Below are 15,098 nucleotides of genomic sequence, written 5' to 3' on the forward strand. Positions count from 1 at the left end.
TAGGGCAATAAACAATCTTCAGACACAGAGCACATCGAGTATATATACAAGTATATACTTAATTGACCAAAACTACATCGTTTTGATAGGGTAGTCTTGTAAAATTACTTAGTAGTTAATTAAGGATGGTAACATTACCGTCCCAGAATCCTATTTTGATTATTTTTTTATTAAAAAAATGGTAAAGTACAGCCACACCCCCTGAGGTTTGACAAAAGGATACTCAGAGGAAATTTACCAGCTTTTTGGACAAAGACATCCCCTGAAGGTTCAAAAATGGACAAAGACACCCCTTTACATGAAAAATTAACCAAATTACCCTTTGACCGTTTAGGAAACTTTTTTAATTAGCAATTTAATAAATTGGACCAATCTACCCTCATGAATAATTTATGCATAAAAAAATAAATAAAAAAATAAGAGTAAAAAAAAAAAAACTTTATATTGTTCACTTTTTTTTTTTTTTTTTTTTTGTTATTTACTTAACAAATAAACCAACTTCTTAAACATGTAGACGTCTAAAATGATTTTTTGATTCAATACATATATTTCAAATAAATTATATTTTGTTATTACTTCTTTTCTTTTTCTTTTTTATTTTTAAATTAAGATGTTTAATTCTTTCATTTAAAAAAATTAAACCAATCTCTTTTCCTTAAAAATAAAAAATATGATACTAGTATAACTTTATGCATCTTAAATTATATATCAAATATTATGCATTTCCCAATAATAAAAAAAATAGGTACCAGTATAACTTTATGTATCTTAAATTATATATCAAATATTATGCATTTCCCAAAATAAAAGAAAATAGGTACCAGTATAACTTTATGCATCTTAACTTTATACATGCCTTTGTTTTTTTTTTACCTTTGTTTTATTTATTTTTTTTCCCTTTGTTTTATTATTTTTTTTTTTTCCTTTTATGTTGGGAAATGCATAACATTTGATATATAATTTAAGATGCATAAAGTTATACTGGAATCATATTTTTTATTTTTAAGGAAAAGAGATTGGTTTAATTTTTTTAGATGAAAGAATTAAGCATCTTAATTTAAAAATAAAAAAGAAAAAGAAAAGAAGTAATAATAAAATATAATTTATTTGAAATATATGTATTGAATCAAAAAATCATTTTAGACGTCTACATTTTGAAGAAGTTGGGACATTTATAAACTAAATAATAAAAAAATAAAAAAGTGAACAATATAAAGTTTTTTTTTTTTGTTACATTTTTTTTATGCATAAATTGTTCATGAGGGTAGATTGGTCCAATTTATTAAATTGTAAAGTTAAAAAAGTCTCATAAATGGTCAAAGGATAATTTGGTCAATTTCTCATGTAAAGGGGTGTTTTTGTCCATTTTTTAACCTTCATGGGGTGTTTTTGTCTAAAAAACAGGTAAGTTTCATCTGAGTGTCCTTTTTGCTAAACCTCAGGGGGTGTGACTTTACCCTAAAAAAAATTATAATTCACTTAGATAGCCTTTTGGGACAGTAACTTTACCATCCCAACAGGCTATTTTGATCATTTTTTTATTAAAAAAAATATAATTTCACTACAAATGGCGCTAAGTTTTGCGGCCACCAGATTGGAGGGATTTTTTTATTTTTTTGGACTTTTAGGGACAAACAGGTTAGGATTGTCACCAAAAAAATGTGTCTTTAGAGGCAGTAATTAAAGTCCGTCCCTAAAAAATAAGGTCTTTAGGGACAGTTTTTTATACTGTCCCTAAAGGTCTATCACTAATAACCCTTTTTCTTGTAGTTATATAGCATCATCACTCTTCCGGTGTCATCGACATAGGATTTTTTCTTCTAATTAGTTACTTCAGTTTTTATACATTTATTATTTTCAGTTATGGGATTTTATTAGGGGTTCATGTTTGAGGATTCCCGAGTAATATTATTTGGATTTTATTACTTATCTTTGAGGATTAAAGGGATTTATTTATGGAGGATTTATTCATTTATTTATTTAATAGTTTTCCATTCAGCGATATCATATATTTCTTATTTATCTTTTTGTATTTCGTGTTCGTTTATTACCTTAATTGTTTTGATTATCCCTCGATTTTGTACGTGAACTTGATCAATTCGTATTCCAAAATCGAGAGGTAATATTGCGAACTACTCTGGCGTTTGATTTGGGCTTAGTTCGTATTCCTTTATTTACTTAACGACTCCCAAACGTTCATTTTGAATTCTCGAGGGGTAAAAGAGTCAGGCTTTTAAGTCCCACAACCTATACTCTTAGGTTCGAATCCTCCTTCTCCCTAACCCCAATAAATACTATATAAATACGTAAAACATGATTCTTTCTTAAGACCCAAATGAAACATTAAGCCTAATCTAACTCAAATGAAGCATTAAAGCCCAATCAATCCAAATACTGCATTCACCCTAAAAGCCCAATAGCTTAAGTCCGCTATATATATTTCTTACCCTAAGTCCCTAATCTCAACATTACCACAGTTTTCTCGACGGTCGGAGAACCACTCCACTCCCGGTTAGCTCGATCATTCTCTCTCATCTTATTTCAAATCTGAATAATCCTCTCTCATTTTTATTATATATCGCGAGTAAATCTACAACTGGCTTTTGATGTCAAAAATTCGTGGTAGCAGAGATCGGTTGTGAAGATCAGCTCATCGGAAAGACTATGTACGATATATAAATATATATATACAAACACATGCAAAGATGCCTAAACATTTTTTTTTTCGTTTGCATCTTTGAATTCAGAGGAGTTTCGATCAGTAGAAATTAAGTTGTTCTGCTTTGTTTTTTTCTTCTATTTACTTCCCTTTTCTTATCTCAAAACCGACACACACAAACACACACAAATCAATTCAAATATTTAATAAATCATAGTGTCAGAGTGACCATTGAAGAGACGTCATTTTAATACGATGATTTAGGTTTAGAATTGTTCCTGTGTTAGTATCTTGAAATTATAGAGAACTTTTATGGTGCAACAAGCTGAATACATGCATAATTGGAGGTGAGATCGAGTTTCTGTGTCTGTTAAAAATACAAAATTTATATGGTGCAATAAGCTGCATACATGGCCTTCAAGATTGATTGTCATAACCAGACTCTTGTCAAGATATGCTCTGTTATATTCGTGAGCAATGACTCGATCGACAAAATGGATGATAAATAATTTTAACAAAAATTTAAAGCATTGTTCACGTAGTAGAAGATTCTGCTTCTGATCTTGAAGGAGAATACAAGTAGGGTCTCGGTGGAATTTCCAGGGCCTCTACGCTTCCTTCCAACATTTCCAACACCTTACTCATAGATGGCCTTTGTGAAGGATCAGTCTGTATGCACCATAACCCTACAAATATCATCTTCCTTGCCATTTCATTTTCTTCCTCTGCCATGTCACCCTGAAATCCCAGCTCTTCGTCTAGCTCAAGACGCTTATAAACCCAATGTGGAAAATATATCTGGCTAGTATGGCTCTCCCCGTTATCGACGTTCTTCCTTCCTCCAACTATTTCTAGTGTCATCATTCCGTAGCTATAAACATCGGACTTATGAGACACTCGTCCAAAGTTTCTACTGAACACTTCTGGAGCAATATATCCTATTGTCCCTCTAGCTTCCAATGTTGATATAATGCTCTCTTTCTGGGTGCACAGTTTTGCTAGTCCAAAATCAGATATCTTTGGGCAAAAATCCTCATCAAGAAGAATGTTGTGAGGTTTTATGTCAAAATGTAATATCCGTTGGCTGCACCCACGGTGCAAGTACTCAAGTCCTCGAGCTATTCCAATTGAAATTTGATATAATTTTTCCCAACCCAAATGCCCATTGATCTTCGAAAGACCTTCACCATATATAAACTTTTCAAGAGATCCATTAGACATAAACTCGTAAATGAGAGCTCTTTTGCTTCGTTCAATACAAAAACCCAAAAGAGTGACAACGTTAACGTGTGAAGTCCTACTAATGCTTGCAACCTCATTGATGAAATCTTCTCCATTTCCTTTGGATGCATCAAGAAGCTTCACTGCCACAGGACGATTGTCAATTAGCTTTCCTCTGTACACACAACCATATCCTCCTTGACCAAGTTTATCTTTGAAAGCGTTTGTCATTTTCTTGACTTCTGAATAACTATATTGTTTTGGAGACAGCGATCCATAGTTTCTAATAAAGGCCTCAAAATTCCGATTATCATTTATTTGCTTCCTCCAAAATATGATTGATCTATATGAAGATGTCTTTGATCGAGTGTAGCAAATAATGACACTCATTAGTAGTATTGAAATTCCGCCGGAAACAACTCCTGTAATTAGTTGGAGGTTAGTGATCCGATATAGGGAAAAAAAAATAATAATAAATAAAAATTAGAAATGATCATTTATGTTCAAAATTTGCAATGTAAGCATGGTATTGGTAATTGAACAATCTTAAGGGAAAAAAAACACTCTATTTTCAACTTTTTTAAAGGTATAATTCTTTAACTTTTAGAGTTAGAAATGATCCATTAAGCATTGATTATTTGTCATTTTAGTTATATATTAATTGACAAACAAATCATGATTAAAAATCACATTTCCGCTGGAAAAAAAATCATGTTTAAGAATCCAAAATTTGTTCTTAGAAAATGTGACTATATCCTTCCACTGTAAAGATCAGTTTGTGTCACTAAGCAATGTCAATTACTTTCCAAAATAGAAATATAAAAACTTATCAAAAATTGGGTCTGCTTGGTTTGGTTTTATGAAAACAGTTCTATAGAACTAAGGAAAACAAAAAAAAGTTTTTAAAAGAAGCATTTTTATAACTAAATTTTTAAAAAATAAACCCAGCAGTCCTTTAAATATTGATTAGTACTACGTACTTTTATTCAACGGCTTTATGTTTTGAACGTTTGCATGATAGTTTATATGATAGAAGCTCAATAAATTACAATATTCTATCATTTTTAATTATTAGAAAATCTAATGTGCAAAGATGTTAAAAAAATTATTATTATGTTATTTTGTAATCTAAAATAAAAAATTTCTTCACAAAAAGTAAGATTGGGTTAAAAAAAATAGTAGTAACATTATTTCTTATTCGCTTAAGGTCAAGAAATATATTGAAAGAAGACTTGCATAATTCCCTCTTCTTATTTCCGACTTAAAGTGAGTTTGAAATGGTAAAAGAGATATAAGTTGTAGAACTGCGACGTTCAAAGAGACTATCTCTCCGATAACAGAAAGTGGATGGAGAGTAAATATTATTTTTTATTAATGATAATTGAAGTGGGGGCATTTTTATACAATTTTAAAATCTTATATATTCAAAACTAACATAAAACAATAGTCACTGGGAGAAATTTTAATAATCACTTCTTTTTCTTTTTTTTTCTTTTTTTCAAATGAAATTAGAGTATGGTACCTATTATCAGCTTCACCCGCACGGTCAATTTCTCACCTGCAGCTGAACTACTACCTTGAAGGAAGTAAAAGAAACTGATCAATATAAATGAAATATCTTGAGCTCACCTTGGCTTGAACACCTTTGATGAATTCTCAATCAAATAATAAATACTAGTATCATAAAAAATAAAGACAGCAACATGGAACATTGTTAAGTGGCAGGTGTAATTAATAATGAATTAGTGGATACCTCTTAATGATTGTTGTTCAAACAAAGAAGACTGTAATAGAAGATGGAGATGGCAAGTAAAAATAATATAATATGAGATGAAGTTATTAAAAATAACTTTAAAAAAATTTAATGTATAGAATTAAGATAATGATAGCCACAACAAAAAAGATGATGAATAGATAATGAAAAAAATAATAAAAAATTAGATGAGACATAATTTGGAGAAAAAAATTAGTCGTAATTAGTTGTTCACAGTGTCAATATGAAAGCAACATGCAGTCAGCCCATTCTTTGAGATAAATAATTAAGGTAGCTAGGTGGTCTGACCAAAGTCAATTAGGATTTGTTTGTTAACTAAGATGGAAAAATGTTGAGAACTTGAGAAGCATTAGGACAAAATCAGACGTAGTGAGAGACAATGGAGAATATTAAGTCAAATATATGATAATTTTAATTTAATATTTATTTTATTTAATCACTATATAATAAAAATAAATTATATGTTCAAATTATGTAAGCCACAAATATAAAAAAATATCTTACACATGCATCCATAAAATGGCTAACCAAAACTAGTATGAAGGCATGGACTTGGAACAGTTGATAAGTCCATTGAAACCTACTTAGTCAAATTATCAATTTACTCTTCACCCACTCAAACGCGCAAAACGAGTGCTTGACCATAATAAAATCAAACGCAAAATTACTAATTAGTTTTATTTTTCAATTTTAAAGACCGATAAGTCCTTTTAAGAATGTTTTGTTTCAATATTACCCTTTCTTATCGAAATGGCATTTAGTATTATCTTTTTATTTATTGAAATACTAGCTATAGCCTTAGATTTTTTATTTCAAATCTTGTATCTCTAATTTTTAATTAGTATTAGTTTACAATAACAATGAAATATAGTTTTGGCCACCAAATTAAGGATTTAAGAAAAATCAAATCAATATGACCCTGCCCTTGACCATAATAAAATCAAAGGCAAAATTACTAGTTAATAGGATTAATATGACCCTGCCCCTGCCCCTCAGAACTTCTCCCGGTATACTGCCACGCTAAATTAAAAATCGAGACAACAATCTATAGCTATCATAATAATTACACAAATAATTACTTGTTCACTTGAATGAGCAATTGATGGATAAATATACCTAATTCAAGGACACTTGTGAAAGTTGCAATTGATTGCACCTTCAAGGACACTTGTAAATTCCAGGACTCTCTCTCTATATAAAGTTTAATTTGGACAATGAGAAACGTAACTCTGGAGTTAACGTGGAATGACTATGAAGAAGTGAAAAACAAGGACGAAAAGCTTAGACCAGCCAACAATCTATAGTTATCATCAACCTTATCTTCTGAATATATGAGTTATAGCTAAACGTACAAGATGGAGCAAGAAGATTAGGGGGCACATACCAGGTCCATTACAGTCTGACGTATAAGGTTGATCCGAGCAGTAGCAAGAAAACAAATTCAAATCATTACATCGCCCACCGGATTGCACACATTGGCTGCAGACTGCATTATTTGCTTGCCACTACAACCCAAAACCACCCTCAAGAGCTGCTTCAAGAAGTGTTGAAGGTGAAGTAGTGCTTGGTAAAGCTAAAGCAGTCGTAGCTGCTGATTAGGAAACTTGAACTATGATTTCGTTACTGAATGTTAACCCAGGAATGGTACTGCTCCCTGATGAATAGGACTCGTAATAGGTGTTGTTGCTATTACTATTCGCTGGGCAACTAAACTTTCTAGGCACTGATTGCGTTTGGCCAAAACTCAAGGAGCAATCATACAACAGAGTCAAGTTGGCAATATCAGAAGAATATCTGAAGAGATTCCAATCCAAGGTAGCATTAGAAAGATTTGTTGGACAAATATTAGTCCATAAATCGTCTCTAGCAACTGTGAGTTTCTGTGCTGTGCTGTTGATTTCTAGCACTCGGAATGTTGTTGACTGAATTTTGAGGCGTGTGACATCTCCTTGGCAACTTAGGTTGAAACCTAGGTGGCCACAGTACTCGGGTCGATTCTCTCCCGAGAAAGGATAGCTAATGATAGGCAAAAATAACCTATCTTGATCAGCCGCCAGACCTCTTCGACATATTTCATTATCAGAGATAAAGATTTTTCTCGGATAAAAATGATGACATTTCTTATCCAGGATAATGAATGACGACGTGGTTCAATATGATGAGGATAACCTTGACACAATTTGAGGAAGTCAAAGGAGTTAATCTTATCCCCGACAAATCTGGTAACAAATGATCTCCTCTGAGCTCGCACAAGCGGATCTCCCGCGGGATCAATTTAATTCTAATCAACAGCCATAAATAGGGCACCAAGCCGTTAAAGAAGGTATGAGAAAAAACCCCTAAACATAATATACATAATTATTATGTGATACGATTACAAGTACTAATTTGATCGTCGGAGGGTTCTCAGCTGGCACCCCACCGACGCAATTCGAGATGACATCTTTTGTTTTGTAGGTAAACGCCGTCGTTCCGAGTCGCGAGGATTTTCGCATCAACAGCTGACGCCGTCTGTGGGAACGATTAGTTCTCTAAAGAAATAATAATCCTGACACAACTTGGCCAGAACGGCAAGGCGAAAGTTTCTGATCATGGAAACCATCCAAAAGTCATCAGTTGACAATGGGTTTCCATATTCTTATATAAGGACGGATCTCTACATCATGATTACCCGTCCATCATATTGGGAGCAAAACGGTGGATTGCGTGATGCCACCCAGTGTACGATAACAATAATCACATTTTGGCACGTCGACCCAGGCAGTCCAACGTGGTATTTTCCATCTAGCGATGCTTGGTCCCCTCACTATTAAGGTTTGGTCGTCTATGACCAAGCTCTATCTCATATCTGGCAGTAGCCAACTACCAAAGCCTGATCATTGAAGACTAAGGCCTGGTCCTTCTGCGCCTACATAATTGGTCTCCACCCATCAAGAAGATCACTACCAACAAAGGGGTTTCTACCTACTAGTAAAGCCTCTACCACTAAGGATGTCTCTAGCAACGGAGTCTCATTACTTCGTTCGTTCGTGCAATCAGGGTGGCCTTCTACGTCCAAGAATGTATCAAGGCCTTCAGGTCCAAGGAGGTCTAATGTCCCTCCAGATCCCATGAGGTCTGTATTCCCAAGGAGATTCCTAAGTGAAGGGCGATCATTGGACCCAACGAGGTACTGGCCACCAGACCATCATCTGTCAGCCGTTAGTTACCACGCCCCCATCCACTAGGCATCATGCCAATCGCTGGACACCAAGCCTCCACCTACTAGACGACAGTCGTCATCTTTCTTCCCTTGCAGGAATTGCCTATTGACTTCAGATCATGCAGAATTTTGGATTGATAATCCATTGCAAGTTAATTTTCAGTAATCATTTCTAACACAATCTAATGTTTTTAGACAACTGTAAATTATTGCAGCACCAGGCACCCCGTCCGTTGTATCAACATCTATAGAATGGGTCATCTCCCAAAATCCCACTATCGGGGGCAGAATAGTGGGTCACACGATATTAATCGTCAATCTACATATTAAGGGAAGTAAGTTTTATCATCGCGGTGTTGTATATAATTAAAACTTCCTTCATTTACTAGAAAGACAAGACGACTACCTCTCGTATTGAAGAGGTCACCCTCCTTCAGACTACACCTCTTTCCCCCATAAGGTATATAGGGGATAGTAAATGAGTATCATGTACTACAAGGACCCGAGCTGAATAAATCGCGTAATCAATATCCCCGTACTATAAGGGATAATAAATGAGTGTCCTATATTATAAGGACCCGGGCTGAATGAATCCTGTAATCCATATCCCCGAACTATAGGAGATAGTAAATGAGTGTCATGTATTATAAGGACCCGAGCTAAATGAATCCCGTAATCCATATCCCCGGACTATAGGGGATAAGTGTCATGTATTATTAGGACCCATGCTGAATGAATCATGTAATCCATATCTCCGTACTATAAGGGATAGTAAATAAATATCTTGTATTATCAGGACCCGGGCTGAATGAATCCCGTAATCCATATCCCCGTACTATAAGGGATAATAAATAAATGTCCTGTACTAAAAGGACCCGGGTTGAATGAATTCCGTAATTAATATCCCCTTACAATAAGGGATAGTAAATAAAAATCCCTTACTAAAGGGATGAGCTGAGTAAAGTTCATAAAGTTCAATTCCCTTATTAAAAGAGTGACGACATGAGTAAAGCTAGTACAATTTATTCTCTTACCAAGGGAAGATTACCCAAGGGTACCAAAACTAGTACCCAAGGGCAGAGCACCCAAGAGAAAGATTACCCAAGGGTACTAAAAATAGTACCCAATGGAAGATTACCCAAGGGTAACAAAAATAATACCCAGGGGCAAAGTACACACGGGTACTAAAAATGGTACCCAAGGAAAGATTACCCAAGGATACCAAAAATAGTATCCAAGGGTACCAAAAATAGTACTCAGGGGCAGAGTACCCAAGGGTACTAAGAATAGTACCCAGGATAGAGCACCCAAGGGACCATTACCCAAGGGAAGAGTACCCAGTGAAAAAAAAAAAAAAAAAAAAAAAAGGTAGTTACTGTTCATGGGAACAGTACCCGCGGGTACTATTCCCAGGGCAAGAAAAAAAAATAAAATAAAATTGTTACTGTTCATATGAACAGTACCCGCAGGTATTGTTCCCAGGGCAAGAAAAAAAAAAAAACAAAAAAAAAAAACAAGAGTTGTTGTTCATGTGAACAGCACCCGTGGGTACTGTTCCCCGGGCGCAAAAAAAAAAGAAAAAAGAAAATGACAGTCCCAAAGCTAGACGAGCAAGCTTGGGAATGGGGGACAACTGATAAGGAAAAATAATCTACCTTGACCAGCCACCAGACTTCTTCGACATATTCGGTTATCAGAGATAAAGATTTTCATCGGATAAGAATGATGACATTTTTTATCCAGGATAATGAATGACGATGTGGTTCAATAGGGTGAGGATAACCTTGGCACAATTTGAGAAAGTCAAAGGAGTAAATCTTATTCCTGACAAATCTGGCAACAAACGATCTCCTCTGAGCTCGCACAAGTGGATCTCCCGCGGGATCAATTTGATTCCAATCGACAGTCATAAATAGGGCACCAAGCCGTTAAAGAAGGTACGAAAAAAAACCCCTAAACATAATATACATAATTATTATGTGATACGATTACAAGTACTAACTTAATCGTCGGAGAATCCTCGGCTGGCACCCCACCGGTGTCATTCGAGATGACGTCCTTTTGTTTTGTAAGTAAACGCCGTCGTTCCAAGTCGCGAGGATTTTCACATCAACAGCTAATATTAGCAAGGTTTCCACACCCAAACAACTAATCACTACAGGTCGTGAATCAGTCATTATCGGCACACACAGATCTCGGCGCATAGATTAAGATGAAGATCATGAAAATGAAAATGAAGATGAGCAAAGAGGGGCGGATCCAGCATTTCTAAATGGGGTGGGCTAACCTTGAATTGGGCTAACTATGATAAAAGGGATGGGTTGAAGCCCACTTTCGCCTACCTCTGGATCCACAGGTTGGGTAGAGGTGGGGATACATTTTTCTTAGGGTGACGAGCTATGAAAATTTTGAAGCTACCTAAATTCAGGAGATGGAATACTCCTCAATTACTGAAGACTTTATTTCTCATCAATTGTCGCAAGAAGAAGAAAATGAGCTTTGACTAAGGCTAGTAAAATATTTTTTTATTTTTTGGTGTTTGGTTGTCGTAAAATATTTAGGAAGAAAAAAAATATTAAAATTTAACAAAAAATAATTTATCCATCAATTTTCGACAAGTTATTTTACATGCCCCGCCCGATAGAGTCGATCTCAATCTCAACGTAGACCTTTGCCAAACACCGACAAAATAAAAATAAAAAAAATATTTTATCTAGAAAAAAATATATTTTTCAAAAAAAATATTTGACCTAAAAAAATATTTATTTTTTAAAAAGAATATTTTACTTCGAAACAAACAAGGTATAAGTTGAGCAATTTTGTACAAGTTTTAAAAGATTTGAAGCTTCTAAGTAACAGCAGATTCGTTCTGTTCCGACTACTTTTGACATGTCTTTTCGGCCACATTGTTTGTGGGACTCCAATTTTGTTGAAAAGTTGGAAACGCAATTAAGAAGAAAATTCTGCTTCGGTTGAGAATGGTTGATTTTTTCTTCTAATTTATGGGGATAGTTTTTATTCTGTTAAATGTCCAATTGCTCATGAAAGTTGCTAATAGCTGTAAAATATTTAGTATTTACTGCTATTTTTTGTTTTTGTTTTTTGGTGCTATGTTTGAAAGCACCGAATTGATGCTTAGATTTAGTATAAGGGGAAATTTAATAAATTTAGTACATTTTCTCCTATTCAAATTCAAGGTGCCCGACTCTGCACTCCCAATATATTCATCTTTCAATGAATAAAATAGGCTTATTTCTACCCATTTTTTGTTTTGCTAGCTGTGTCTTGTGAGTTGTGTGAGAGGGAGTAAAGCCTTTTTTTACTACTATGTTTTTTTCCATTTAACTCTTTGTAGATTCTTATCGCATCTCGTGCTGCCTCGAACCAGTGTTTTTTCTTTTTTTATTCTTTTCTATTTCATTCCATGAAACTACCTACCCATACCTTTCCTACCAAGTTTCCACTAGTCAATCTTTTTCCCTCTCTACTACTAAATCTAAGCATCAATGAATAAAATAGGCTTATTTCTACCCATTTTTTGTTTTGCTAGCTGTTTCTTGTGAGTTGTGTGAGAGGGAGTAAAGCCTTTTTTTACTACTATGTTTTTTTCCATTTAACTCTTTGTAGATTCTTATCGCATCTCGTGCTGCCTCGAACCAGTGTTTTTTCTTTTTTTATTCTTTTCTATTTCATTCCATGAAACTACCTACCCATACCTTTCCTACCAAGTTTCCACTAGTCAATCTTTTTCCCTCTCTACTACTGATTTGTGTTATAATAAACTATGGATCTACTTAATTTAATAAACACCACGCATGTCAGAGACAAATTCAACTTAGAATATACTGATGAGAGAGAGAGAGACGGAAAATTCAACTTAGAAGATGCTAACGAGTGAGAGAGAGCTGGAGCTGTAAACATCTTTGACAAATTTAACTTAGAAGATAATAATATACAGATTAGTGGTGAATATCTAAAAAGCCTGAATCGTGATATTCGTTTACACTTAATTACAGATGATAATAATCAAGAGAGTGAAAACAGAAATAGAAGGCGAAAACAAAACAGGAATAATTAAGCAGAAATGTCTCTCTCTAATTTTCTTCGTCTTTCCCTCGAATAGAAATGTATCAGATTGGGGGTGCCTTTAGTCTTCATACAAATTCAATTGATGGATAGATATACCTACTTAAATGTGAAATCCTCAAAACTATTAGTCACTTGTAAACTCCAGGACTTCACTATAAAAGTTGGAAAACCAGATCCTAGTGATTTTGAACCATGAGAAACCTCTAGAGTTAGCTTGGAGTGACTATGAAGAAGCAAAAAACAAGGGAGAAGCAAAACACCAACAACGATCAGTAGTGATCGCGGGCCTTAGCTTCTGAATATATGAGTTATATAACTAAGTAAACAAGAGCAACAAGAATTAAGGGCATGCACATACCAGTTCCTCTTTGTGTCCCGTTACACACGGATGTATAAGCTTGATCCGCACAGTAGCAAGTAAACGAATTGGAATTCGAATCATACCCACATCGTCCACCCGATTGGACACATTGGGTGCAGGTTGTATCAATATTTGCTTCCCACTGTAACCCAAAACCACCGTCAAGAGCTTCTCCAATATTCTGTGAAGTTGGAGTGCCGCTTGAAAAAACGTCAGAGAAAACATATACTATGATCGTGTTACTGCATGACACGTCAATGCTACTGGTCCCTAAATAGTTGGTGCTGTTAGTACCGTTCACTGTGCAACTAAACTGCTTCTGCAGTGATTGCGTTTGGCCAGAAATGAAGGGGCAATCATATAACAGAGTCAAATTCACTGAATTGGAAGTATAGCTGAAGAGGTTCGGATCCAAAGTGGTATTATAGAGATTTATTGGACAAATAGTATTCCAGAAATCGTCTCTAGCAACTGTGAGAGTATGTGTTGTATTGTCGATTCTCAGCACTCGGTATGTTATTGACTGAATTGTAAGCCGTGTGACATTTTCTTGGCAACTTAGGTTGAAACCTGGGTGGCCACAGTACTCGGGTCGGTTCTCTCCCGAGAAAGGATAGCTAATATCAGTAAGGTTTCCACACCCAAACAACTTATCACCACAGATCGTGAATCGGTCATCATTAGCACACACAGATCTCGGCGCGTGGATTAAGATGAAGAACATGAACAGAAAGATGAGAAAGGAGGTTGGGAAGAGGTGGGGATGCATTTTTTCAGAGAGAGAGATGAGCTACGAAAATTTTGAAGCTACCCCAAATTCATAATAGGGGATGGAGTGTCCTTAAATTCAAAGCCAGGATGTGGACACTACTGAAAATTTGATTTATCATCAACAATCATAACAAGAAGAAACTGAGCATCATTGATAAAGTAGAGCACATTTGTGGAAGTTTAATTTTCAAATAAGTGGAAGCTTCTATTTGAATGGAAAAAGTTGACATGGTCTAAATAAATACAAATCTAAAATAGCAAACGTTTTCTGCACGGGATTTAGATAGATTATGAACATGCATTTACAACTTGAAACTGAAAGGGTACCAACAAAATTTGGAATTCTCGGTGGGCTGGTGGGGTAAGCATATCAACCTCTCAAGAAAGCAACTGATTTTGGATTTTAATATTAACACCATGATCAAAGTCAAAAATATAATATATTTTCTTCAAGTGTCAGATTCTATACTCCTAAACATAACAAAGCAAAATTGGTGTTTGATAATTTTTATTGGAATTTGAATAGTATCATGCTTGTTTTTAAAAAGGAGGCCAAAATTGTATTTTCTGTTGTTTCCACACTGTAGTGATGACAAAACAAACTTGCATAATGATGTAAGAACTTTCACAATGGATCACAGAAGAGAAACAGAGTTAGAACATCAGGAAAACATGAACTAGAAAATAACTCGAAGATCAGAATACCCTTGGTCTCAATAAAATGCTTTAAAATAACTTGAAATTTTATGGACTAATGGCAAAAGATTAGAAGTCCTTTAGAGGTGATGTCAAAGTCTTCTCGCAGGGGCCTGGTTGGTTGGTGTTGTATTTAAGTTTCATTGACTAGAATTTCCAGTAGTAGTGGGCCAATGTAGAAATGAAGACCACTATACACGTCAGACAAATTCAACTTGGGAGATACTGATGAGAGAGAGAGAGAGAGAGAGCTAGCTAGCTGTAAACATCTTTGACAAATTCAACTTAAAAGATCATGATATGCAGATTAGTGGCGAATACCTAA

The 15,098-nt window shown here is 34.8% G+C and overlaps 1 protein-coding gene across 1 annotated transcript; it reads right to left on the bottom strand.

Moving 5' to 3' along the window:
• Positions 1-3,025: 3,025 nt before the first annotated feature.
• Positions 3,026-14,241, bottom strand: LOC132300299 (LEAF RUST 10 DISEASE-RESISTANCE LOCUS RECEPTOR-LIKE PROTEIN KINASE-like 2.5). The gene is made up of 3 exons (XM_059797322.1): positions 13,304-14,241; positions 5,403-5,456; positions 3,026-4,302 (listed from the first exon to the last, which is right to left on the bottom strand). Exons 1-3 carry the CDS (start codon positions 14,073-14,075, stop codon positions 3,194-3,196), a joined length of 1,935 nt encoding a protein of 644 aa, XP_059653305.1. The 5' UTR covers positions 14,076-14,241; the 3' UTR covers positions 3,026-3,193.
• Between the last annotated feature and the right edge of the window lie 857 nt (positions 14,242-15,098).

The sequence above is a fragment of the Cornus florida genome, unplaced genomic scaffold, assembly GCF_030987335.1.
Source record: "Cornus florida cultivar Cherokee Brave unplaced genomic scaffold, ASM3098733v1 CherokeeBrave_3.0.0_Hap2_Chr03, whole genome shotgun sequence".
NCBI lineage: Eukaryota > Viridiplantae > Streptophyta > Magnoliopsida > Cornales > Cornaceae > Cornus > Cornus florida.

Coding starts and splice junctions, on each gene's coding strand:
- LOC132300299 (XM_059797322.1), bottom strand. CDS start 14,075: ATGCATCCCCACCTCTTCCCAACCTCCTTTCTCATCTTTCTGTTCATG. Junction 5,457..13,303: donor CGGGACACAAAGAGGAACTG/GTATGTGCATGC, acceptor ACTTCCTTCAAG/GTAGTAGTTCAGCTGCAGGT. Junction 4,303..5,402: donor GCGGGTGAAGCTGATAATAG/GTACCATACTCT, acceptor AACTAATTACAG/GAGTTGTTTCCGGCGGAATT.